Raw genomic sequence first — 27,995 nt, forward strand, 5'->3', positions numbered from 1 at the left:
GTTAGGATCACCTCCAAAAGTTGCAGTAAATTCCACCAGAACAGAAAATATGTGTGTCGTCTGCAAATAGACCAAATTTCGATATTTTCGACACTCTGCATATATGATTTGTGTACAGAATAAAAAATGTTTGGGCCTAATACTGGCCCCTGAGGGAATCCACAATTAGTATGCGCACATGTTGATTTATGCTCACCTATCTTCACAAATTGTTGCCTGTTTCTTAAATAGCTTCTCAACCAATTCAACACAACTCCTCTGATACCATACCTTTCCAATTTATCAGTTAATATATTGTGATCAATGGTATGAACATATTTTTTAGATCTATAAATATTCTTTTTGCAAACTTTTTTGTCTATGCAGTTAGTTAGTTCTTCTATTAATTGTATTAATGCCATTGATGTTGATCTGTTTGTTCTGAATCCATACTGACTGTCAGTCAGCAATTTGTGCTTCTCAATGAATTTGTCTAATCTTTAAGCAAAGAGTTTTTTCCAATATCTTGGAGAACTGGGAAAGTAAAGAAACAGGCCTGTAATTTGTGACGTGTTGTTTATCCCCAGTTTTATATAATAGCATAACTTTTGCAGTTTTTATTTTGCTTGGAAATTTACCAGTTTTAAATGACAAGTTACACATATGAGTTAGTGGTTTTGAAATTACCATTGATGACTTTTTTGACTATCGTCATATCAATTTAATTACAGTCAGCAGAAGTTGTGTTCTTACATTTGCTTATAATATCCATGATTTCCTTTTCTTCTATTGCACTAAGAAAAAATGAGCTTGGATTTTTGGCACTACAGTCATCATCAGTCCCGTCTTTGGTTGTTTCTGGGTCATTGATTTTTTTTCTGCCAATTTTGGTCCCACACTTAGAAAGAATTTATTAAAACCACTCACCACATCATCCATATTATTAATGGTCTTATTGTTAGTGATAAAATACTGAAGGTAACTTGAGTCTCTAGATCAATTTTTAATAATGCTGTTTAATGCACTTCACATACCTTTAATGTTGTTTGTATTATTCCCTAAATATTTTATTATGACGTGATAATGATATTTTATAATCGATGAGGACAACCAACTGCAAAGTTTTCCTCAAGCTTAACTGAACACCAGAGGACGCAAAGGTGCTCTACATCAGAGAGATCGCAGAACTGGACCAGTACCAGTAAATACAAGTAAGCAAAGTAATTAACAAGTTTGACTATGTACTATGTTGCACAATTGGACACTAAAACTCATGAACCTTGAACAAGACATCGACCCTGACATTAACTTCTTCAATAATTTAAACGATAATTGTTGTTATCACACTGAAGAACTATTTAACACAAATATTAATTTGTCAATCATCCACTTTAAAAGTAGAAGTCTATATGCTGACTTTGAAAACATAAGAGAATAATGAAATCTATTCAAGAAACCGTTCAGTATCATAGCGATATCTGAGACCTGGCCCAACGATGAGAAAGGGGTGGATTTTGAGATGGATGGATAGGACTTAAATCACATAAATAGGACGAACAAGAAAGGAGGTGGTGTAGCTCAAGTGTCATTTTTTCTTTTATTTTGCATGTTCGAAATAAAGACATTTGAATTTGGGGACATTTGAAAATTACAGTATTCCTTCTTAAATATCCTCATAATATTAGTTACCTTATATTTATACTTTTTACATTTTTTCTGCCTCTTTAGTTCTATACTTTATGAATTCTCTGTATAGAGTATTTTTCTTTTTTCAAGCATTTTGTAATCCCATTGTGAGCCACGGACTATCTGTATATTTTTTATTTCCTACTGTATTGCTTTACTGGGCAATTTTTGCCATCTAATGATTTGAATACTTTTTAGAATGTGTCATATGCTTTGTTGATATCTTCTTCATCGTATATTATTCTCAAATCTTGTGTTAGTAATTCATTTCTAAACGCATTCATGGATTCGTTTGTCCTTCCATTTGTATTTCAAGTTATTGGCACCCTCATCCTTCTTGTAGTTACTATCAAAGACTTCAAAAATTGGTAAATGGTCACTGATGTCATTTATTGATAGCCCTCTCTATTGTCTTCCACACCATTTGTGAATATATGATCTACTAGAAGAACCCCGCTACAATGTAGCGGTTTGGTTATCCACCCGTCTAAATCTCCCTCCTCTTCATCCTGCCAGCTAACCGCCTTCCCCCTGCCCCTAAACCCCCCCCCCACTCCAACTCCCTCCCCCAAATGCTCAGAATCATCTGAAATGCCGAGAAAAGTGGTTTTTAGCCATTTTTAGAAAATGCATATTTTGCATAATTATGCATAATTATTATAATTATATTTTAATTTCTGCTATTTTTCTGGTCCTCTCTGGAACAATACCTACCACCTCCAAAAAAAAATGAGGATCATAAGTGCATTTTTGCAAAAATGCATATATTTTGCATAATGCCAAAACATTTCTAAGTCCCAGAAATTTTTTTTATATGGGTGAAAAAAATCAAAGATGCTCAGAATCACCCGAAATGCCGAGAAAAGTGTTGTTTTTTTAGCAATTTTTAGAAAAATGCATATTTTGCATATTTATGCATAATTTTAATTTTCTGGGATTTTTCCCTTACTCTCTGAGACAATACCTACCACCTCCAAAAAGAATTAGGATCATAAAGTGCTTTAGTTTTCGGTCCCGCTATCTACTAACACCCACTAACACCACACACACACACACACATTCCGAAAATATATGAGTAGATTAACGCGGCACCGTGTGACGTAATTCTGCCAGGTCTAGTGGTTTTTGGATATGAGCTCATGCTATACATTGCACTGATAAACTCGTCTGTCATTTTGTGCTTATTTGGATTGAACATATCTACATCGAAATAGAGCATGAAGAAACTGCCAGTGGCCATGCAACTATTTTGTTTCGACGAAATAGATTTTGAGCGGTCCGGCATCAGCTGCGAGGTACGCGTCGGTCCAAAACAGGAACGGACATCTGGAGGGGGCGGAACCTCTGTCCGACAGTCAAGGTTCACGGCAGAGATTAGAGCGGACGGCAGGCGTAACTAGGCAACCGAGACGCCCTTCCTCACCTGCTACTGCACTGCGACACAAGAACGGTTGTTGTCAATCATACCAACTCGGAACCCGATTGGCTGCCAAAAGGACACCAGGATGTTCCAGTTTAATGGCTAACTTCTGATCGTGTACTCCCGTCTGACCGGGTTTGCCCCCGCCACATAAGGCAGTTAAGCGTTTAACTTGAGTAACGTTAGCCACCGTCCCCCTTAAATCAAGGGCAACGCCAGTTTTGGTGGGCTAGTTGATTGAACGCTAAGTTAGCTAGCAGCGTTAGCCGAGGCTGTGTCCGCAGGTTGCTGATGAGAGGAACCCACCGGATCGTCCCAGTCCAGCAGGATGCCATAAAGGAGACGTCGTTTTGAGTTTCCCTGAGGACGGAGGGGGACATTTCTCCAACAATACGTAGGCATGTGGTCGTTTGATTGGTCTGGCTCTCTTTGTATGTGCGTGTTTTCGAAAATCGGCTAAGTTTACTTGACCCCACATCATGTTAGACTAGTGCAGTTGGCCAGGGCTCAGGCTAGTAGGACAGATGCTTTCGGCCTGGCGTGCTACCCTCACTGCTAGTATCCATCTATCAGACGTTATTTAAAATAGCACGGTTTTCACATTAAAATGTCATGCAGTGCTATTAGAGGAGTCTGATAGTACTTCTCATTTACTAGAATGTATCCTGTGCACTGCTATAAAAAAAAACCTCTATCCCATGTAACCGGTACTGCTATTGGCACTGTCTTTAACTGATTTACGTTTAAAAGAAACCTCCATACTTGGAACATTATTGGTTAAAATGAAAATTTCCTCTTAACTGTGTAGTAGGGTCGGTCTAGGTGATCAGGGTAAGTACTTGGTTGTCTTAGGTCAGACTCAAAGAGCATATCTATGTATTTTGCTGGGGGGGGGTTCTACCTTTATTTACCTTTCTGTCTCTTCCTCTCATATTCTTTATCTGTGCCTTTCCTGACCCTTTTAGAGATGAGTCGCTTCTGCTCAGACAACAACAACTTTCCATATGACAACAATGTCCTGGTTTTGGATATGGTGCTGAGTTCTCTGTGGGGAGTATCTCAACCCATAAACTGGGACAATGTAGCCAAACTTGTTCCTGGCTTCGGTCCCAATGAGGTAACCGTGATGTTTGGTTACATGTGAGGTCACCCATCCATTCTTTCATGAATATTTAGACTTCTGAAATGGGGCACTGTTTGTAGATATTTGAACTCACTGCTTTCAGACCACAATGTACTGCAGTACTGTTTTTGTCCCAATAACGATTTACAGTGTGCTCGTCGGTTCGAGGAGCTTAAGAACACAGGGAGTTTTCCACATTTGGACAACCAGTGCAACTCCCTGATGGCAGAAGGCTCCTCCCCGTCTGACAACCTGTCCTCCTATATTAAGTCAACGTTATTGGACACGGAAGAGACGGTGAAGTTAGAAACCAGTCAGAGTGCCAGCAAAGTTACCGGTCAGTTCATGCCACGTTGATTAGCACATGTAAAGTTCTATGATAACTAAAGGCCTGCTACATTAGCAGGGTTTTACTATGTCCCCACGTTCAGTATTGACTCTAAAAAGATCCTTCATCTTCCTGTTCTTCCTCTGGTATGAGCAGGCTTGAAGACGACCCCCTCCGGAAGGATTAGTGCTGCGGAGAAGAAGGTTCCAGCAGAAGAAGAAAATAAACCTCAGAAGCCAAGGGAGTAAGTTAGCAGAAATCCATCAAGTACTCTTTTAAGTCTAAGTCAAGTTAATTTGCAGCCCTAAGCTACAGTTACAATTTTAGAGGGCTCTGCATCCACACAACAAAATTTATTTTCAACAGTTTTCCTCAATCTGTAACGAAACACTTCACACCTTCTGTACATCCCATCCAGTCCCAACATGGTCATCCACGTATGTGATGAGGCCAAGAACCTGAAGCAGGACTTCACATGTCCGAGAGATTTACTCGTCAAAGAGATGTGATACTTCGCCGAGTATCTGTCTGTTGACCCCCAGAGGTGGGAGGAGGTGGACATCTCCGTTCACTGTGACGTGCAGATCTTTGACTGGCTCATGAACTATGTCAGAAGGAATACAGCCGGGGAGGGTCACAGAGAGAAGCCCAGGCTCGGTAAGATGTAAAGGAGAACTTTAGAACAACGTTGCATCTCACATTTATACACTTGTGAATGCCTGAGCTATGATATAATTAAGTTTGTGTATGTGTGTGTGTAAATCTGTGGATGTTGCCTTGATCTTTTTCTTTGGTCACTAAAGGTGGTATATGTTTGGTGGATCACTGGCTGTGTGTTCTGTGTTTGTTTGTTTGTTTGTTTGTTGGTGGGTTGTGGTGTTTTGTTGGTTGCAGAGCCCAGCAATGTGATCTCAATCCTGATCTCCTCCGAGTTCTTGAAGATGGATACGTTAGTAAGTGTTGTGGTGTGAGTTGGCTTTGCCACTGTGGTCACATGGTTTGGGTCCCTGTTTTTGTTTGTTTTGTTTGTGTTGTTTTTTTTTACTGGTGTAGTATGGAGAGGGTTTAAACTGGTGAAGGTGAACTGTGGAATTACATTTGAGCAGATCTTCTATTACATCCAAACCACACTGTAAGAACAGGGACACACCGGACAGTTTTGGGAAATGCAGGTGCACAACATGACCAGCAACAGGCAGCAAAGTGATACAGGATCAACAAACCATTCAAACATAGTCTGGCAACATCCTTTTTTTTGCACACAGAATATAAGATTTCCCTGAATACATGTGCATTGCTCTGGTAGTTTGCTAATTTCAGTTCTTTTGAAATTGATCAGTTTAAATGCTCTCCTCATCTTGGAAAAAACAAGGGGTCAGTATGCAGAGTTGATGTGGCATGTTTGTAATGAGTAAATGTTAGACAGTAAGTTTGCAGTAAACATTTCTATCACCACTGTACTCATTCTATCTCTGCAGGGAGGCATGACAGTAGAGTGAAAGTATCCGCTGCAGTGTTTGATTTGGCAGTTGTTTTAGGTTATTGTAGTGGTAAGACCTTTCAAATAGAAATAACATTTTAAATTATTCATTTTTAAAAGGGGTTGATGAGGTGTGTGTGTGTGTGTGTGTGTGTGTGTCCCCATTGCTAGGTAGAGGAGTGTATCCAGTACTGCCACAAACACATGAGTGCCATTGTGGCCACACCCTGCAACATGAACTGCATCAACAGCAACCTGGCCACCCGGATCGCTGAGCTCTTCAACCACAATGAGGCCGATGATGTTAGAGACAAAAAAGACAAGTTCAAAAGGTCTGTGGTTGGGAATACAAACAATTTGGGGGCGGGTTAACAGTTATTCGGTGTTAAATACAGTTGATTGTACACCAGAGGGCCAAAAGTATGTGGACACTCTCTCTAATTCGTGGGTTCAGCCACACCCATTGCTAACAGGTGCATAAAGTCAAGCACACAGCCATGCAGTCTCCATAGACAAACATTGGCGGTAGAATGGGTTGTACCGAAGAGCCAAGTGACTTTCAACATGGCTGTGTCATAGGATGCCACCTTTCCAAATTTCTGCCCTGCTAGATATGTCCTGGTCAACTGTAAATCTGTTACTGTGAAGTGGAAATGTCTCAGAGCGACAACAGCGCAGTTGTGAAGAGGTAGGACACACAAGACCACATAACGGGACCGCCGAGTGCTGAAGCGTAAAAATCGTCTGTCCTCGGTTGCAGCACTCACTACTGAGTTACAGACTACCTCTGGAAGCAACATCAGCACAGAAGCTGTTCATCGAGAGCTTCGTGAAATGGGTTTTCATGGTCCAGCAGCCGCACACAAGCCTAGGATCACCATGCGCAATACTACGCGTCAGCTGGAGGGGTGTAAAGCACACCACCTTTAGACTCTGGAGCAGTGGAAATGCATCCTCTGGAGTGATGGATCACACTTTACTATGTATCAGTTTGATGGACTAATCTGGGTTTGGCAGATACCAGGAGAACACTACCTGCTTGAATGCATAGTGCCAACTGTAAAGTTTGGTGGAGGAGAAATAATGGTCTGGGGCTGTTTTTAATGGTTTGGGCTAGGCCCCTTAGTTCCAGTGAAGGAAAATCTTAATACTACAGCAAGTCAAGTCGAGTTTGTGTAGCCCAAAAGCACAAGGTAGTCCAGAAGGGCTTTACAATCAGTGCAATGTACAACAATAAAGAACATATGACACCCTCTATCCTTGGACCCTAGACCCAAATGAGTGAAAACTCCACAGGAAAAACCTTATCAGGAAAATATGAGAGAAACCTCAGGAAGAGCAACAGAGGAGGGATCCCTCTTCCAGGATGGACAGACATACAATAGGTGTCAAATACACAAAAATAACAGAATTATAATGTATCATTATGGATAACACACAGAGCAAGGTTATGTAGAATGCATACAGTTAATGCATAAAATTGAGCAAATTCAAATGTGCTGGGTAATAAAATTGCAAAGAGAGAGTGTAAGAAAAATTTTGTGAATCTGTGACCATCCAAGACAACATCAGGAAACCCCACAGATGAAGTCAAGAGCTGGCGGAACCCTGCGCCACAAACCAGATCTGCCCAGTGTGGTCCTGCAGAGATGATAGACTTCACATGCACACAAGAGGCAGACTGACACAGCATTCACACAGAGGGAGGGAGAAGATGAGGGAAGTGATGAGAATGATGCTGAAGTTAACATAGCTAAAACAAACGGTATAAAAGCAACTTTAAATGGGAACAGCACAAACAATATTATACATCTCCAGCAGACAGAACGCAGTACAGTCAGGCTCCGGTCATCAGGAGGTCGAGAGAGAGAGGGGGAGAAAGATGATCCATGGTCATCAGAGAGTCCGTAAAAGAAGAAAACCGGTCCTGGAAAGAGAGAGAGACGGAGAGCAAGAAAAAGAAAGTGGGGTACAGGTGCACAACATGGGTACACATGAGCTCAGAGATACAAACAGGAGGTTAGGATGGTGCGATGGATTCAGAAAGTTTAGGAACATTCTCGTCGGCAGAAAAAGACCACGACATAACTGCTAATCCATACAGTCATAAATACATCAAGGCTGAGACTCACAGATTGAAATGGTTCGAAGTGCTTGTCGTTGGAAAGATAGGCTGAACGTTGATCAGCTACAACTCTTTCCAAAATGTTAGAAATGAAAGGTAGATTGGAGATTGGTCTATAGTTATTAAGAACCCCCAGATCATAATTTTGTTTCTTTAAGAAAGGTTTAACTAAGGCAGTTTTTTTTTCTTTTCCCTTTTTCTCCCCAATTGTATCTGGCCAATTACCCCACTCTTCTGAGCCATTCCAGTCGCTGCTCCACCCCTTCTGCCGATTCAGGGAGAGCTGCAGACTACCACATGTCTCCTCTGATACATGTGAAGTTGCCAGCCACTTCATTTCACCTGACAGTGAGGAGTTTCGCCAGGAGGACGTAGCGCGTGGGAGGATCACGCTATTCCTCCCAGTTCCCCCTCCCCCCCGAACAGGCGCCCTGACCGACCAGAGGAAGGGCTAGTGCAGTGACCAGGACACATACCCACATCCGGCTTCCCACCCGCAGACACGGCCAATTGTGTCTGTAGGGACGCCCGACCAAGCCGGAGGTAACACAGGATTCGATCCACGCGATCCCGTGTTGGTAGGCAACAGAACAGACTGCCATGCCACCCGGATGCCCCTAAGGCAGTTTTAAAAGTAGTAGGAACACTGCCAGAGGTAAGAGATGAATTTATATTAATTAGCATACAATGACATTCTAGAGAACTGTGTGCTTCCAACTTTTTTCAACAGTTTGGGGAAGGCACTTTTCTCTTTCAGCATGACAATGCCCCCATGCACAAAGCAAGGTCCATAAAGACCAAGTTTGGTGTGGAAGAACTTGACTGGCCTGCACAGAGCCCTGACCTCAACCCCATCCAACACCTTTGGGATGAAGTGGAACGCTGACTGTGAGCCAAGCCTTCTCCCCAATGTCAGTGTCCGACCTCACTCATGCTCGAATCGTCACAGCCATGTCCCAAAATCTAGTGGAAAGCCTTCCCAGAAGAGTGGGGGCTGTAAAAGCAGCAAAGGAGGACTAACTCTATTAATGCCCATGGTTTTGGAATGATATCTTCAACAAGCACACATGGGTTTGATGTTCGGTTGTCCACATACTTTTGGCCGTGTAGTGTATTTTAATTTGTACATTTGAAATTGTAGCCCTTTTTGAACAGACAAGGTAAATTTAGTGAATCTTACATAGGTAGTCGTGATGAACAATGACAGATTACAATGTAGTCATCAAGACGACAACTCGAAATATAAACCAATATTTGTCTTTGCAGTGGATTAAAATAGTAATTTTTCTCAAATAAGGCACTAATTTGGTTTTTATTAAATGAGCCGTCTGATTTAATTAATCAGATGAAACACATTTATACATGTATTACATGCACTTCAGGTACTTGACTATAGTGGCTGACATCATAAAAGCTGTTTAGTGTGTTTATGGTCTGGACGGAGGTGTGTTGTTTTTGTTCACACCACAGCAAACTGTTTCAGAAGAAGATCGAGCGTCTCTTTGATCCCAACTACCAGAACAAAGATTCACCCGGAAACGCTTCCACACTCTACAGGCAAGTACAATCAATGATGATGATAGTAATGTTATATGTGACATGGTGAAGTTGTGGTCGGCACTGTGCTCTCACTGCAAGAGGATCTTGGGTTTGACCCCAGCCTTTGTTAATTTAATGAAGCAGGTGTAGAGAATTATAAAGCAGTTCTTAAAGGGTGGGTTTTTAGCCCTGCAGATGAGGGGCATTAGCGAGAATCGCAGTCTCCTATTCGGAGGTGCAGGCTGTTGCTTGGCTGAAGGATGTGGATGGAGGGTATGGAGGTTACAAGAACATACTTAATTTAATCCTCAAGGAGATGAGCTGGAACAGAGAGTGAGAACCTTCTTCTGCCACGATGACTGTTTGCATCCTCCCAGTGGAACTCGGACCTCAGCATGGTTCTGGTTCAAAGTAATTCAACTTTTCATGCAAAATATCCACCAAAAGAGCAATGTCCTTCAAACAAGGTTTCGGTCGCTATGCAGCAACAGTAGTTACAGTTGTCGCATCCCACTTGCAGCTGTTTAACAACAACAGTGTTTCTGTCCTTGTCGAGTGTATTTATCTTATTTCCATGTCTCCTGACACAGATGTGGTCTGTGCCTTAAGATGCTGACCAAAGAGACGGAGAGGAGGATCTCTTGTGTTCCGGGGAAAATCAACATCGATGCACGAGGAGAGATTACTTACTCCCACACAAGGTATTACAGCAGTAACACCTCTTGTGCACTCTGATACGTTCTGTGAGTCAGCGTCAAAAAAGATTTTACTGTCATAAAAACGACGTCTTTACTCATTGCACCTGCATCTGTTTATCTCCTTTGTAATTACACACAACAAGAACACAAACATCTTCTACTTGGCACCTTGTAACATTGTTTAGAAAGGTACAATGTAAATAAAGATTATTATTATTACTTATTATTACTTACTGTTTTTCTTCCATAATTCCCAAAAGTTTGTGTTGCGAAAAATCCCTTTCTTCAAACATGTAGCTGTGTGTGTGTGTGTGTATGTGTTTTATTTGTCTATCTCCAGACAGAAGAGCTGGGATGTGCATGACTACATCACAGGTCTTTATGAAGAACTGAAGTCCTGGGTCTTGGTCTACTGGAGAATCTGGGGTACTGTCAACCACCTCACCTGCTTCCGCTGCCAGCAGGTTTGTGTGTCTACGTGTGTTTTTGTACATTGTTCATAGGCGTATGAGTGACTGTGATAGTGTCTACGTGTCTGCTGTTGTATTTTGTGACTATGTGCATGTGTGTGTGAGAGGAAAAAGAGAGATTGCTATTTACATATCACACCCAATTGTTAAATTCCACAGTTAACAGTGAGTGTGTGTGTTTGTGTGCGCCTGGATTTGGATAGGCATTTGTGTGCGCTGAGCTGACCCATTGCAAGTACCACCCCGAGGGTGTGTTGTACCCTGGCATGGGTGCAGAGAAAGGCTGGCATGGGTCAGGCATCTATCCCTGCTGCAATCAGAGAGTGCTCCGCTTTGATCCCACCGGCATGTCCAAGGTAGACACACACACACACACACTATGCAACAAAAGTGTGAATGATGTCAAAAATCAGCATTACTGTTTGGGCACGTCATGTTAACAACTTTGTTACTGTTATTTGTTGAAGACCAGGTCAAAACCTAACATATGCCTGGACCGTGCATGTTCAATGTTCAAAATTGTGGCCAGTTTGTTACAGGGATAGTCAGTGGTCGTCTTTAATGTGAATTTCTGGATATTAAATGTTCATCTGCAATTTTCTGTAGTGGTCCTAGTAATATTTGTTGTTTAATTGTAGTAGCATATCAAATGACATGGTTAAGCTACGTTCGAGTAAAAAAAAAAAAAGAGGTTATAAATACAGTTGCAAGAACAATACTCTCGATTCATAGCTTGGGATGTTTGATTTCAAATAGAACTTAATGTAATTATTATAATTATTTTAATTATCTGTTAACTCCCCCTCTTTCTTCTGTTTCTGTCTGCGGGATGTATGGTTTTTCTAAGACTCACTGTATTGACAGGCAAATTCACAAAGAATGGATTGCAGCAGCTGATAGCACCATGAATTGCGCATCACTTGCATTCGCTATCAGCCTTGTCTCAAGGTCCGATTCAGAAAAGATATTGATCAAATGATATTACAGCGCAACACACCCATAAAGTTTTGCAGCTTAGCGTAAATTGCCCTTGTTTTGCATCTGATTACAATTATCCATGTGGCAAAGAATAAATGGTGGCTTTGTGCCAAGAACACAGTAGGCTGGGTCAGTGTCACCCTTGATGTCATCAAGTATAGCAAGAATTGTTTGACCTGGCAACCTCTATCAGTGAGGGATTTTGGTCTCAGTTAAGTCAAAAAGGGACATTCTCCTGCGATATATCTTTGGGTTACTTAATGTAATCCCTGGTACTCTGATAACAGAATGAAATGTTTCACTATGAGAATCGCCTCGGCATGACCAACTACGGAAGCTCCAATGACACCACGTCTGTCAATGACAGACAGGTTGAATTGTGTTTGGGGCACGCCATCTCATATTACCACAGTTGGCCATGTCTATGCAAGTAGGGCAGTGATGGTGAAACACGTCACTCTGTTATCAAAGAACCGGGGATTACGTTAAGCAACCTAAAGTTCTTTTTGTAACGTTGTTCGGTGTTTCACTATGGGAAATATAGACCTCTTGTGGATTGCATAAGTTACGCAAAAAGCCACAAGCAATGTTGAGCCGGGTAGTGTTTATCACATGGACCCTGGCACGTTTGCCTCTAGCACTGCTTGTGCCAAGGATAGCCCCAAGACATTCAGCCTGTAAAACCTTACAAAAGTGTGAGGCGTAGCCTGGCTCACCTCAGCACAAATGTCCTGTATAGAAACTCCCCTGAACAGGGCCAATGAAGTGGCCGCGACCCCTCATGGAATGAGCCCCCAAACCCTGAGGCGGCCACAAACCCTTACAGCTATAGGCCAGTGATATAGCCTCCACAATCCACTTGGACAGCCTTTTGCAAGACAATGGCTTGCCTTTATGGGGAATGGCCCATAACGTAAATGGCTGCTTCTGTTTCCTGAACCCTGCTGTCCTGCTCGCATACATATGCAGAGCCTGCACCAGGCATAACGTGTCAAGCCTCTGCTCCTCCACTGTGGAGAATGAAGGTGGGTGAAAAGCCAAAAGCTCCACTGTGGGACATTTGTAGGCTGATTCAACCGCCTTAGGCACAAAGGCTGGATTGGGCCATAAGCAGACCTTGGGACAAACTACACGTAGAAAGGGCAGATGGACAAAGCCTGTAAGTCGCTCACCTGCTTTGCTATGGGTAAAGTTAAGGGTAATACTCTTTTCAGTGAAATAAACTTCATCAAGATCGTGCCGGGGATGGCAGCCTCGGTACAGTGATATAACAAGAGCCTCTACCAGGAGTTGTGCTGCATGCTCAAACAGGTAGGGGCTAATTTTCGTGATGTTGTACAGGGCAAATCGGCATGACTGAGCAATTGAGGCCACGTGAATCTTAAAGGTTAGTTGGTCATCAATCATGACACCCAGCTTTCGGGTAGACTTTGTGGGCATGAGTTGGGTTGATCCAAGCTGGATATTGATCTTTTGTTGTAAGGATGGACTGACTGGGTGGGATGACAAGGAGCTCAGTCTTAAATAGAACCTTTCATCCATGCAGAGATATCAGCAAGGCATGACGATATCCGTGCTGAGACTGTGAGGTCATCTGGCGGGAATGATAGGAAGAGCTGGGTACCATCAGCATAGCAATGGTATGAGAAACCATGGGAGCAGATGATTGCACCAAGTGAGGTGGTGTATATTGAGAAGATAAGGGGACAGGTGTCCGGGTAGCATAGTGGTCTATTCCATTGCCTACCAACAGGGGGATTGCCAGTTCGAATCCCCGTGTTACCTCCGGCTTGGTCGGGCATCCCTACAGACACAATTGGCCGTGTCTGCGGGTGGGAAGCCAGATGTGGGTATGTGTCCTGGTCGCTTCACTAGTTCTTCCTGTGGTCGGTTGGGCCGCCTGTTTGGGAAGGAGGGGGAACTGGGGAGAATAGCGTGATCCTCCCACCTGCTGTGTCCCCCTGGTGAAATTCCTCACTGTCAGGTGAAAAGAAGCGGCTAGCGACTCCACATGTATTGGAGGAAGCATGTGGTAGTCTGCAGCCCTCCCTGGCTTGGCAGAGGGGGTGGAACAGTGACCAGGAAGACTCAGAAAGTAGGGTTATTGGCCAAGTACAATTGGGGGGGGGGGGATTAAAAACAAAAAAAAGAGAGAGAAGAGAAAGGGACCGAGCACTGACCCATGAGGGGTACCCCTGGGGATAAGCCATGAGGTTTGGACACTTCTCCCCTCCAAGATACTCTAAAAGATTTCCCAGGGAGGTAGGACATGAACCAGCGGAGGGCAGATCCTGAAATACCAAGCTCAGTGAGTGTGGAGAGGAGGATTTGGTGGTTAACCGTGTCAAAGGCAGCTGACAGATCTAGCAGCAATAGAGCTGAGGACTGACCAGCAGCTCTAGCCAAACACAGTGATTCTATTACCAACAGAAGTGCAGTCTCGGTAGTGACCCTGCTTAAAGCCAGACTGATTCGGGTCATACAGATTGTTCTCAGACAGGAATTCAGCTGCCTGGTTAAAGACCATGCGCGCAAGTATTTTTGAAAGAAAGGGTAAGAGTGAAGCTGGTCTGTAGTTTTCAATCTGGGCTGGGTTGAATGTAGCTTTTGAGCAGCGGGGTGACCCGAGCTTGCTTAAATGTGGTAGGGAACACGACCGTTGTAAGCAAGGAGATGATGTTGTGTGTGATTGCAGGGTTAAGTGTGGGGGATGTATTCTATGATGTACACTACCTCTTTAAACCAGATGTGTGATACAATGTTTGTGCAATACAAATGTACAATTGTAAATACTTATTGAATTGCTGTATACTGGTTACAATTATTGCTGTTATTGTTGTGGTTGTAACATAGGTACAGTATGTAGTTGTGAAGTGGATGGTAGGTGAACATATGGTGTATACTTCTGGTACGTAAGGTAATATAGTGTAATATAGTGGGAGTATATAGCATTGTATATGGGCATGATGGGTTGTAGAGTCGTGGTATGGTTTAAAGTATAGTGTATGGGCAATATAGTATATAAGCAATATGATATAATATATGAGCATAGGTTGTTGATTGCTCAACCATAATAAAACTCTGTATAGTAGCGACATACCTGTTGTGCATACAAGCTTGCCTCCAGTGTCCTTTTGTTCCATTTATTTTTTCTGTTTTTTTGTTTGGTTTTTTTTTTTTCTTCTTTTTTGTGTGAGTCTGCAAGTGTTAGAAGCTGCTGTGTACCGGAGTCAAATTCCTCATGTGCATAGGCACACTTGGCCAATAAAGCTAATTCTTATTCTGATTCTGATCCCTACCGCCTCTGTAAGCTCAAATGGATGATGAGAGAGGGTGTCCAACATGACTAACAGGTCCCTCAGCAATCTTGGAACCCAGAGGCTAAATCGTCTAATGGTGATTTATCATTGGGGACAATGGTCATATTTTGGGGCTTCCAGTGTAGCCGCTGGCTGCTTGCTTCCATTTCCTGTGACGACTTCCTCTTCCGTGCACCCGTCATTGTTTACAGTCGGATTAGCAAATTGATACACGAGAATGGAGTTGAGAGACAATGTCTACTTTGTTCTTTGATACACCATGTGGTACAACCTGGACACCTCATCAGTAATGAACCCGGGGTCAGTTGGTGTTTCAGGTCTTAACATCAGACACCCTCGCCTGAGTTATCCAGCTGGGGGGGATCAAGTCCCGATTTATGTCCAGGTAGCGCATTATGCCACACATCACTCCTCTTCACCCACAGCCAGTGGGAAGCCTTTTCCACAGCTTCCAAGGTGTTCCTAATGGCTCGTCTTCGTTGCAGTCCACAAATCCCCAAGAGTCCCAGGACCTGGTGTAGAGACTGGTCTGTAAAGCCCCTGCAGCTCACTTCAACTGGCTCACAGTGGGCCTTCCAACCATTCCTCCGACACTCAGCTACCAGATCTGTATACCTGGCACCCTTCCTTTCTTGCACCTCCTCCATTCAATCTTCCCAAGGGACAGTTAGTTCTAGCAAAACCACTTGCTTGGTTGCCATGGACATTAGGACCATGTCTGGCCTGAGTGTGGAAGCTGTCTGGGAATCTCAGTTGTCTCCCGAGGTAGACCAGGAACTGCCAGTCCCTTGCTGTTGCAAGCAGCCCACCCTGGGCCTTTGGCTGGGGCTGGGGCTGGGGCTTCGCCCCTGCTCGGACAAAGGCAATGGTGCGTTTTGTTGAGTGTTGCTGCTTGCTGTAACTGATCCCAGTGCAGATGGTGTCTGCTACTACTCACAGAACTTGGTCATGGCACCAACGATACCACCCCTCTTCCAAGGCCTTTGGACAGCAGCTCAGGATGTGCTCCAAGGATCCCCTTTTCTGGCAGAGTTGGCAAGCAGGTGAGTCCACCAGGCCCCAGCTGAACAGGTTGGAAGGGCTCAGGAGGACATCATACACTGACTGGACCAAAAACTTGAATCGGTGTGATTTCGCCTTCCAGAGTTCTGCCCAGGTGATCTTTGGATTGGTTGTATGCTCCCACTTGGTCCAGGCCCCCTGCTTACACATACCCACCATTCTGCTGTAGCAAGCTTCCTCCACCTCTGCGCATACCTCCTCCTGGATCAGCTTTCACCTCTCCTTTCTTCAGGCTTTACTGTAGCCAGGTCTTGAGTTGATCCTGAGCCTGGCATGACTAGTTGCCACAGTGCCCATCAGGATGCTGTGCCGCAACCTTGCCTCAGCCCACTCAACTGCCTCCGCGTACCACTTCCTTTCTGTTCTGACCTCAATACCCACATAGGAGACCTTGGTGTCGGTGGAATCTCGGTAGAGCAGGACTTCTCTGGCTTGGGTGACCTTGAACTCTTCCAGACTGCTGAGAGGAAGTTGTAGCTTGGTTTTATGCCCATAAAGGCCGATGCTGCTTAGGCTCCATGGCAGGCCCAGTCACCTGTGCAGGAACTGGCTGATCTTCCTTTCAAAGCCCTCCACGATGGTAATTGGGACTTCATCGATTAGCAGTGGCCAGAGGAGTCGAGGCAGGATTACCTGTTGATATATCCAGGTCTTGAATTTTCTGGGAAGCCCTAACTTGTCCACTGTGGAGAGCCAAGTGTTGAGGTCGTCACTGGTTTCCTGGCATGCCGCTATGTCCTTCAGATTGCTGGTGAAGATCTTACGCAGGCTCTTGACTGGCCTTTCAGTCACAGATGGAATTTGGGTGCCTCCCAAAGAGAAGCTGAACTGATCGGTTATTCCTCCTTTCCTGAGGACCAGAGACCTGGATTTTGTGGGTTTGAAGCTCATTCTTGCCCATGTAATGAGCCGTTCAAGTCCTTGAAGGAGCCACCTGCATCTGGGCACTGATGTAGTTGTAACCGTTAGTTCATTCATGAACATTCTGATCGGGGGTTGTCGGGTGCCAGATTTGGACTGGGGACCTCTGCACTCCACTTCCGCAGACTTCACAAGCATATTCATGGCCAGTGCAAATAGGGACACAGAAATTGTGCACCCAGTGATGATACCCTTTTCTAGTCGATGTCACACTGATGTCGAGGTCCCAGCGGACACCCTCAGGCTAAAGTTGTTGTAATAGTCAAGGATGAGGTTTTGGATCTTCTCTGGGATGTGGTGTCTGATCGGGGCCAATTCTACCAGCTTATGTGGGATCGATTCGTAGGCATTAGCAAGGTCCAACCACAACACTGCCATATCCTGTGAGGCGATTGGCAACAATCTTGAAGATCTTACATTCCACACTGAGGAGCCAAATCGTCCTACATTACTAAATATTGCTTGTGTTCTCCTCCTAATGAATCCTCACGCCTTCTGCGTATCTCCACTGCTGCAGCACCTTTCCCCTCCTCCAGATCACCCTGTAGATCCTCCAAAAGCGTTCCAGAAGCCTGGGGCACCTTTTGCTGTGATTGCAACCATTCTCAAATCCTCTATGAATAATACACATTGCCGTTGAAACTCTAGTTAATGGTCAGGGCAGTTTGCATATGATTGTTTTCGGTCCTTATGCCACTATATTGTTTATAAGAGCGGGGATACCTGCAGTCAGTTGAGACTGAAGAGGTATGAGTGTCTGTGAATGTTCTCATTCATCCAGGTCATGGTTATCCAAAGGAGTTGAATCAAGTGCAACTGGACTTGGTATATATCCATGAAGATGTTTCGCCTCTCATCCAAGAGGCTTCCTCAGATGGTATCCAAACCATGGTATCCTACGACGTGACCTCGTTATTCACCTGCATTCCAACCATGGAGGCTTTGGAAACTGTGAGGCAACGTTTGCTACGGGACGACACCTTCCACAATAGGACCAACCTCAGCCCAGACCAGATTTGCCAACTACTGGACCTTTGCCTGAACACTACATATTTCCAATTCAGGGGCCAGTTTTACAGACAGAAACACGGCTGTGCAATGGGCTCACCAGTATCTCCCATTGTGGCCAACTTATATATGGAAGAGGTAGAACACAGGGCCCTGAACTCCTTCAGAGGAACACCTCCGAGCCACTGGTTCAGATATGTGGACGACACATGGGTCAAAATCCAAACACAAGAGGTGCAAGCGTTTACCAAACACATCAACTCAGTGGACAAGAATATTAAGTTCACAAGGGAAGACGTAAAGAACAACAGTTTGCCCTTCTTGGACTGTGACGTCCACATTGGGGGAGACAGGAGCCTCCACATTGGGGTTTACAGGAAACCTACACATACAGACCAATATCTACTTTTCGACTCACACCACCCACTGGAACACAAACTGGGCGTCATCAGAACTCTGCAACACAGAGCTGACAATGTGCCAAGCAGCACTCAGGCCCAACGAGAAGAACACAAACACCTGAGGGGAGTTTTAAAAACCTGCGGCTACCCCAGTTGGACCTTTGTGAAAACTGCAACACGTTCCAAAAAGACCAACCAGGTGAGCGACGAGGAGAAAAGGAACAGAAGGAATAGCACAGTCATCCTGTATGTTTCTGGGGTCTCCGAGAAACTCAGGAGAATTTTCAACAAACACCACATCCCGGTATACTTCAAACCCAGCAACACATTCCGACAAAGACTGGTTCATCCCAAAGACCGTGTACCACACACCCAAAAAAAGCAATCTGGTGTATGCTGTACAATGCAATGAGGATTGCACTGAAGGAAGCCATCTATGCGAAACTGGAAAAATCATCCCTCAAAAGAGGAGGAGGTCTGCGACACCACCTATCTCCCACTTACAGTGCCGTCCTTTCATCTCTACCCAGGAGACTCAAGAAGCCTAGCCTCCAAGAACAACAGTTGGTCACTAACGGCTCCGACGACTCTCATGACCACTGAATAATGAAGTCGAAACTAACACCCCCAACGACCGTCGCTGCTAAACAAATGCAAATCAATAGCTCCAATGTCGACGGGCGCGGCTGGACATCGGAGTACAGGAGAGCCACACATATCAATAGCTCCGATAACGACGGGCGCGGCCAAACATCGATACACAAAAGAGCCACTCATATCTATGGCTCTGTTAGCGAAGGGTGTTGGTAAACATCGGGACACAAAGAGCCATGGACATTTATAGCCCTGACAGCGACTCCAAGAGGATAAATGCTGAGTCTCATCACCAGCCAGTCAGACTAGCTTGGTCTAGTCAGAAAGGCACGAACTGAGGAAGCCTCTTGGATGAGAGGCGAAACGTCTTCACGGATATATACCAAGTCCAGTTGCACTTGATTCAACTCCTTTGGATGAAGAGGTATGAGTTTAAATACTTGGGGTCAGCTGTTCAAAGTAACAGGGAGTGCGGAAGACAGTTGAAGAAGAGAGTGCAGGCAGGGTGGAATGGGTGGAGAAGAGTGTCAGGAGTGATTTGCAACAGAAGGATACCAGCAAGAGTTAAAGGGAAGGTTTACCAGATGGTAGTGAGACCAGCTATGTTATGTGGTTTGAAGACAGTGGCCCTGATGAAAAGACAGGAGGCGGAGCTGGAGGTGGCAAAGATGAAGATGCTAAGATTTTTGTTGAAGGTGATGAAGGAAGACAAAATTAGGAATGAGTATATTAGAGGGACAGCTCAGGTTGGACGGTTTGGAGACAAAGCAAGAGAGACAAGATTGAGATGGTTTGGACATGTGTGGAGGTGAGATGCTGGGTATATTGGGAGAAGGATGATGAATATGGAGCTGCCAGGGAAGAGGAAAAGAGGAAGGCCAAAGAGGAGGTTTACGGATGTGCTGAGGGAGGACATGCAGAGGACAGGAAGAGATGGTAACGGATGATTAATACAATGACAACAATATAAATTGTTGTTCTTTTAAATTACAGCCCTTCTTTCAAGAAGCACATGTAGGGAAGCGTCTTTTCTCTTTGACAAATGTAGATGGCAGGTAAACGGCAAGTTGGCTAGACAATCAGGGAATATTCCGGACATTATGGCTTTTGAGGAAAGTGTCCATTTTCTGTCTTGCCTAAGATTTTATTATGGGAAACAATAATGTGTGTGTGTGTGTGTGTGTGTGTGTGTGCGTACGCGATCTGTGCTTAGGGCTGTAAGATGCGGGACCACATAGTGAGTGTACCTGAGGAGGAAAAATGTGCTGGGGACCAGGTGATCTCAGCCCAGACCAGAATCCTCAATGACCTCCTCCTGCACAGGGATGCAGTCTGTTTGCCTAACACACCACCACAAGAGGGGTAAGTGTGTGTGTGTGTGTGTGTGTGTGTGTGTGTGTGTGTGTGTGTGTGTGTGTGTGTGTGTGTGTGTGTGTGTGTGTGTGTGTGTGTGTGTGTGTGTGTGTGTGTGTGTCTGTTAGAGAACCACAGTTCAATGCCACAGTGTCAAGGGTACATCGGTCGGTCGGCATCATCGGCTATGGCATTGTCCGCCGAAAAACATGCTCAACAGCTGTACACCGTTGCTGTCTCTTCTCACATGCTCTGATGGCTTGCGTTGTACCCATTTTCGTCCAGTTCAAGAGGTCTTCCATGTACGAGATTGCTGGTCTGCCTCGTCGCCTTTTGCCTTCAGCTTTGCCTTGCAGCATATTTTTCATAATACTGCAGGTCTTATGACGCATAGCATGGCCGAAATATTGTAGTTTTTGTCTCTGAATGGTCGACAGAAGAATCATATTTGTTCCAAGTTGCTGTAGCACACTTTCATTTGTACGTTTTTCTATCCAACCTATTCTAAGCAAACGGCGGTAAAACCACATTTCGGCAGCATTGATTTTCTTTTCATCTATTTTACGCAGAGTCCATCTTCCACTTCTGTAAATCATGACCGGCCACACGACTGTTTGTAGTATCTTCATTGTCAGATTGGTTGAGATGGAGCGATCTGTCCATAAGCTACTCAGTTGGATCATTCGTTGCTTTGCTGTCCCAATTCTCATTTTGATGGCGGTAGTACACGAACCGTTTGCCGTTTTGATCGAGCCCAGATACTTGAAATTTTCTACGCTTTCTAAAGTCTCACCTTCAATACATACAAGGGTACATATTCTTCTTGTAATGTGTGTGTGTGTGCATCAGGACTGCCGAGTCTCCATCCATCGGAGAGAAGATTCTGGAGAGTGACGTTCTGATGGAACCAATGCTTATTGGACCCCTCAGAGGAGACGGTAGTGCTGTAAGTTATACTTTTTGATATTTTTTTTCTCTTTTCTACCGTCTGCCCGAGTCCCTCTTCCTGTCTGACTCTTCCGCTTCATGTACCTCTGCCTTTCACACTCTGTTGCTGTCTAACTCTCGTAGCCCATCACATTTCCTTGTGCTAACTTTGCCTTCTCTCTGTCCTTCGACTAGTTTTCCCTTTTGAAAAACTGGAGTCTGCAACTGGTAGGATTTTATTTTCCTTCATTTTCAGACAATTTTAAAACGACATCTGCTTTCGACACTCACACACTTGCAACCTTTGAAAGCTCACCTATCTTTCTTAGGGAAAATAAGGAAATATAACTTAACAGAGTGAAACAATACCATGGGCTATACAGCTGAAATATTAATGAAATTAACAGTGTTTTGTGCTTTTGTTAGACTTTAATGAATTTAAAATGTGGCTTTTATACGGGCATCACACACTCCGGCCCACTCCTCCGTCATGTTTGAAACCTGTGTCCTTTGCCAGAGACAGCAGTCTCTATTATCGGAGGATGAGGAGTACACCACGGGATCAGAGGTCACTGAGGATGAGGTGGGGGATGAAGAGGAGCTGTCCAAGAAACAAGGTGGGGTACAAGTGTGGAATATGCTAGTTTCAGACCCGGTTTGAATGGTATATGAAAATATTTGTTATGCAAACACTGGATTTTTGCCACTGGACGGTACAGTGAGCGGCAGACCAAAGTGAAGTTCTAACTGTTGTAAATGAATTCAATATTCCTCTCTGCAGTTGACTTACATTAACCACAGTTCAGTGCACTCTTGTATTTGCTGTATGGTCCTGATAGGGTAACTGCCAAACAGTTTAAAAATAAATTTTATATTATTATTATTGTTTGAGCTGGTCTAGATTGTGTAGCATTGTACACCGATGAGTCAGAACATTATGACCACCTGCCTAAAATGCTGTTGGTCCTCCGTGTGCTGCCAAAACAGTGTTGACCCGTCAAGGCATGGACTCTACAAGACCCCTGAAGGTGTCCTATGGTACCTGGCAACAAAACATTAGCAGCAGATCCTTCAAGTCCTGTAAGATGCGAAGTGGCGCTGCCGTGGATCGGATTTGTCGGTCCAGCACATCCCACAGATGCTCAATGGGCTTGAGATCGAGAACTTGGAGGCCAGGGCAACGTCTTGATCACTTCAGATGGCGGTGCGAATTCACGTTTGCAGCGTCCTCACCCAGTACCAGTGTGGGAAGATGGCAGCTTGAATTCACGTTTGTGGTGGCCTCACCCAGTACCATTCATGCAGTGTCTTTGTCCATGTCTGTGTCTAAGTTTTGTCTTCATTTGATGGCTGGGAGAGCTGCCGCTGGATTGGCTGGGACACAAATAAAGTGTTCCTGATTCCGTTCCTGATTCCTGTTCCTCAAACCATTCCCGAACAATGTATGCAGTGTGGCAGGGCCCATTATCCTGCTGAAAGGCCACTGCCATTAGGGAATACCATTACCATGAAGGGGTGTACCTGGTCTGCATGATGTTTAGGTAGTTGGCACATGTCAAATTGACATCCAAGTGAGTGGCTGGACCCAGGGTCCCCCAGCAGAACATTGCCCAGAGCGTCACACTCCTTCCATCGGCTTGTTGTCTTCCCACAGTGCATCTTGGTGTCATCACTTCCCCGGGTAAACGGCGCACACGTACACAGCCATCCACATGATCGAAAAGAAAACGGGATTCATCAGATCAGGCAACCTTCTTCCACTCCTCCAAGGTCCAGTTCAGACGCTCACGTGCCCATTGTTGGCACTTTCGACGGTGGGCTGGGGTCATCATGGGCACTCTAACCAGTCTGCGGCTACGCAGCCCCATATGCAGCAGGGTGTGATGCACTGTGTTGTGACACGTTTCTCCCTTAACCATCATTAAAATTTTTGCGACTTGTGCCACAGTACACCTTCTGTCGGTTCAGACCAGATGGGATAGCCTTTGTTGCCCTTGCACTTTAATGAGCCTTGGGCACCCAATACCCTGTAGTTTGTCCCTCCTCGGACCACTGTCGGTAGGTACTCACCACTGCTGACCTGGAACACCCCACAAGCCTTGCTGTTTTAGAGATGCTCTGACCCAGTCATCTGGCCCTAACAATTTGGCCCTTGTCAAAGTCGCTCAGGTCTTTACTCCGGCCCATTTCTTCTGCATCCAACACGTTGACTATGAGAACTGATTGTTCGCTTGCCATCTAATCTACCCAGACCTTGACACGTGCCCTTGTTTGGAGACGATCAACGTTAATCAGTTCACCTGTGAGTGGTCATAATGTTGTGGCTCATCAGAGATAAGTGTTGTGTCCAGGTCTTGGTTCTAACAACCACAGCACACCCGTTCCAGTGGTCGGGATGTAAAATTATTTTTAATTGAAGTTAATTAATTAAGTTTTAATTGAAGTTAATGACTTATGGGTCCTACGTAATTCATTCTGTTCAGCTTCTGACATAAAAGCATTCATCACAGAGATGAGTTATATCACGTATATCACGGATCAATAAAATATCTCAAAAAAAATTTTAAATTAAAAAAAAACATTTAATCAATCATTTCTACTGTTGATAATCTTAGAAGAATTACATTCACGTAAATAAGATTTTTTCACCTAACAGACGATGTTAGATGGAGTGTCACACAGGCTTTTGCATCACGCCAGTGTCTCTCTGTTCCCAGCTGCAAAGAAGGCCAAGAAGTCCAGCAGACCACTTAAGAGACAGGTGTCCTCACCCAACGTTCAACGCAAAGAAAAGCTGGAGAAGGTGAGCTCCTTTTCCTCATTCTGATATTTATTTTTCTCTCGTTCGACATTGTGGACATTGGAGAAAACCTAATTGTCCGGAAGGTGATAAATGCTCTTCTGGTGGCGTAGTGGTCCACTGTTCAGTGCTGTCACTGAACCACATAGTGTGTCTGTCATGGCTCACACAGCTGTGGTACAACAACACTTCATGCCTCACTTTTGTTGGTGTCTCACTTTGAGGACACAGACCGACTTTCTAAATGCCGTGTTCTTTTTTTTTGGCCCTAAATCTATCATATCTTCACAGGCACTGTCGAGGGACAACACACCCTTCACGTAAGTTAATGTGTGTGCACTGCATCAACTGACTCACACAAGTAGAGCTCTCTTGTTGTGTTTTCATCTGAGCTCATAGTTCTGTTTGATTTTAGCCTATCTCAGTGACGGGCGGGTTTGGTTTACTCTCCCGGTAAAGGGAATAAAAGCCAGAAAAAAGCAGTACAATTGTAAAAGACTGTTTGAAAGTACGTTTGAATTACACTTGGTCCTAACCCTGGTTAACCCCGTCCGCCCGGTATTCCAAGCATGTCGAGACACGGGCTAAAGTATTATTTGTGAATGGTGTCTGGCTTGCGTTCGGCTGACTCTGGCGGTTTGTGTGGTTTGTTTTGCAGGGTGAGCGCTCAGAAGAGTAAATGGGACAGCTCTCGCTCCATGCGTTACAACCAGGATGCCCAGCGGGAAGAAGGTAACAAAGGACTCGGTGACATGATTGTTTTTCCACCCGTGAAAATTAAGCGTTTGTTTTCAAAAGTCTGTCGTGATGTGGAGCAGGGGGTAAGTGCGTGCAAGGATGTTCTAATGTGTCAACTTCCTGTTCATGTCTGCCTTTTTGTCTAATGCTCTCTGGGTCCCAGACCAGCGTCGTATGGTGGAGATCATCGGCCACCTGACTAAGATGAGGTTTGGAGACCAGGAGCAGAGCAAATCTAAGGACACAAAAGAGGTGGGTATTTTCCTCCCCCAGCAGGTTCAGGCCTCGTGTTTCTCCATAGGTATTATGGACCATATATTATGACACCCGTCGATTTATATAATGTCATAGCTTGGGTTTATGAAGCTGTAAATACCAGACTTGCCATGATCTATGAACTGAATTTAAATTTGTGGTCGTGTTTTGTGTACGCTGTAGTTAAAGCTTACAGCTATTGAAAATTACAGCCTGGACAGCATGAAGCAAGGCTTAGCATTGGTAGCTTTGTGGTTGCATAATGCTGGATTTTGTGTGTGTGTTTGTGTTTGTGTGTGTGTGTTTGTGTTTGCTGCAGGCTGCAGGAGGAATTTACTCCAGGCTGGAGGCTCAGTTTAAGAGCGTCTCTCAAGCCAAACAGAGTTCTGAAAAAACACCCAGGTACCACTTTATTTGCATAAGGCACAAGGGTGGGCAAGTTTATCCAGAAAGGGCCGGTGTGGGTGCAGGTCTTTGTTCCAACCAAGCAGTTACACACCTGTCTCCTAATCAAGTTCCTGAGCAAAGACTCTGGTTGGTTAATGGGATCAGGTGTGCAACTGCTTGGTTGGAACAAAAACCTGCACCCACACCGGCCCTATCTGGATAAGATTGCCCATCCCTGAATAGCATGTAGCATAGCATACGCATCATCTCCATCCCCTCCAACGCAAAATTTTCCCATTCCACTGCTGAGCCTCTCTATATTTTCCTTCTGTAGGTCAAAAGCACGCTATGGTCAGATCCGGACAACGTAAGAGGATGTGATGAGGAGATGAACAAAAAGAGGAGTGGGAAAGGTTTTGATGGACGACTGATAAACTTGAGAAAGGAGAAGAAACCTCACCGAGCACTCAATATGACAAAATAACGTTGATAGAGCAAGCCAACACCAACCCCAACCCCATAGCTCCCGTTATCCCTCAGCTACTGCTCCTTCCGTGCCACTGTTTCTGCTAGCTCCTCGATGTGCTTTGGCCTGCTGAAACCCAAACAGCGATAATCTCAATCTTTAAACCCAGTTCCCTCCCTATCTTATTGTCATTTACAACATGACTCACCTTCCTAAGATGCCTACGGTTGCTCAGCTAGCTGTTGGACAGTGCAGTGGCTCAGCAGCCAGTGTCCTTGGTCATATTCAACAACACACATGCTCCCGTTCCAACTCCACTTTACCACTAATCCAGCTCTCTGTGAGCTGTTTAGTGGATATGCATGTTAGAACCAAACCTAGTACAATCGGTATTTGCAAATACTTTTTTTGTGTTGTTCGGTCTGACCCTCTTTAAAAAGTCACTTATTTATTACCACTATTTAACCTAGTCTGATCAGAAGAGCCTGTGAATCTTGAAGCTCCGCAGGATCAAGACTGGTGACCTGTGCGACAGATCAGCCAGTATATATAAAATGTCCATCCATTGTCTGTACCCACCTAATCCAATTCAGGGCCATGGAGCCTGTCTCAGCAGACATTTGGTGAAACGCAGGGAGAAACCCTGGACAAGCTGCTGGTCCATCACATGGCTAAACACAGTTACTCATGCACCCACAACCATTCAAGCCATTGGCCAGTTTCAGAGGCTACAATTCACCTGACATGCATGGCTATGAACTGTGGGAGGAAACCAGAGTGCAAACTCAATACAGACGGACTGGAATTGAACCCACAAAGTGCTGACCACTAAGCTGCCTTCCTTGGAAATTGCATCAAGTAGAACAACAAGATCAGAACTCATATGAGGTCAAATAATAGTATTTAATAATTTTTATCGTTCTATTTATTTATTTTTGCTTGTTTTCAAGCTGTGGCGACCCCTGAGAAACAGGGAACAAGCTGAAAGAAGAGATAGAAGTTTTCAAACCTAGTTGAGACACCAGAGAAGGGATCTAGGTTCTACCTGGACAGGACAGCTTGGTTTTCAAGCTTCCCATTATAGAAAACTGGGCTTTTGTTCATACCTGAGCCCACCCATCTCCAACAGACGTGTAGAAACCACAAGTACTCTCACCTGTACCACCTGTACACCACCGGGACCAATAATAAAATATCAATGAACCCAAGACATCACAATAAAACTAATTTCAACTATGCAGTAGTTTTGTTCTATTTGGTTAAGTTTGAACACGTTCTGAAATCAATGAGTTGTTGCACGTCAACACAAAGCTTGACCCGGCACGGAGATTTGCTATTTCTTCCCCACCTAACAACATCATCTCTAAGACGGCGAGGGAAAGTATTTTAAACAACAAAGAAGAAATGCTGGGGTTATCCACAGCATTTAAAGATGAAACTTACTTCCTGTCCCTGAAAGTGACTGAGCTGGAAAGACATGAATGTATCAGGGACGATGTGAAGGTGATGGGCAGGGGTGTGCATATGTGCAAGTGGGCAGTAATTAAGCTGCTGCAGAAACGGCTTTCTCTGCAACTTAGGGGTATTAATAGTCTTTCACCCAATGTGTAGCTAGAGAGGGAGGCAGAAAACTGGGTATTGGTGTTGTGTGTGTGTGTCTGTGCACACACGCATCTGGCCCTGTTCCCAGCAGTGCTATGGGACATCCAGCTTTTACCTCCTCTGCTCAACAGTGGATGCCTCGGATAGCTGAGGTTCTCTGGATTTGGCTCCGGAGAGATAGGGGGGGCTCCAGTTACGCCTCCATCCACCGCTCTCTTGAACGGCCCTCAATGTCGAGGGATTTCTGTCCACAACAACTCCAATATCAAACCAAGTGCTCGTGATAATAACTATGTTCGAGCATCACTTCTTTTTGTAAGCAGTTTAACAAAAAG

The 27,995-nt window shown here is 44.5% G+C and overlaps 1 protein-coding gene across 1 annotated transcript; it reads left to right on the forward strand.

Annotated features, from left to right (window-relative positions):
* Positions 1-4,052: 4,052 nt before the first annotated feature.
* Positions 4,053-27,458, forward strand: sanbr (SANT and BTB domain regulator of CSR). Its single transcript, XM_056291995.1, is given in 20 exon segments — positions 4,053-4,202; positions 4,359-4,545; positions 4,693-4,780; positions 4,955-5,193; positions 5,431-5,489; positions 6,188-6,348; positions 9,612-9,698; positions 10,271-10,381; positions 10,719-10,842; positions 11,052-11,204; positions 20,346-20,494; positions 21,335-21,431; positions 21,608-21,640; positions 21,930-22,029; positions 24,130-24,215; positions 24,504-24,532; positions 24,871-24,944; positions 25,114-25,202; positions 25,525-25,607; positions 25,927-27,458. Coding segments are annotated over 20 exon segments (2,136 nt in total). The 3' UTR covers positions 25,964-27,458.
* Positions 27,459-27,995: the final 537 nt, after the last annotated feature.

Source organism: Lampris incognitus, chromosome 13 (assembly GCF_029633865.1).
Source record: "Lampris incognitus isolate fLamInc1 chromosome 13, fLamInc1.hap2, whole genome shotgun sequence".
NCBI lineage: Eukaryota > Metazoa > Chordata > Actinopteri > Lampriformes > Lampridae > Lampris > Lampris incognitus.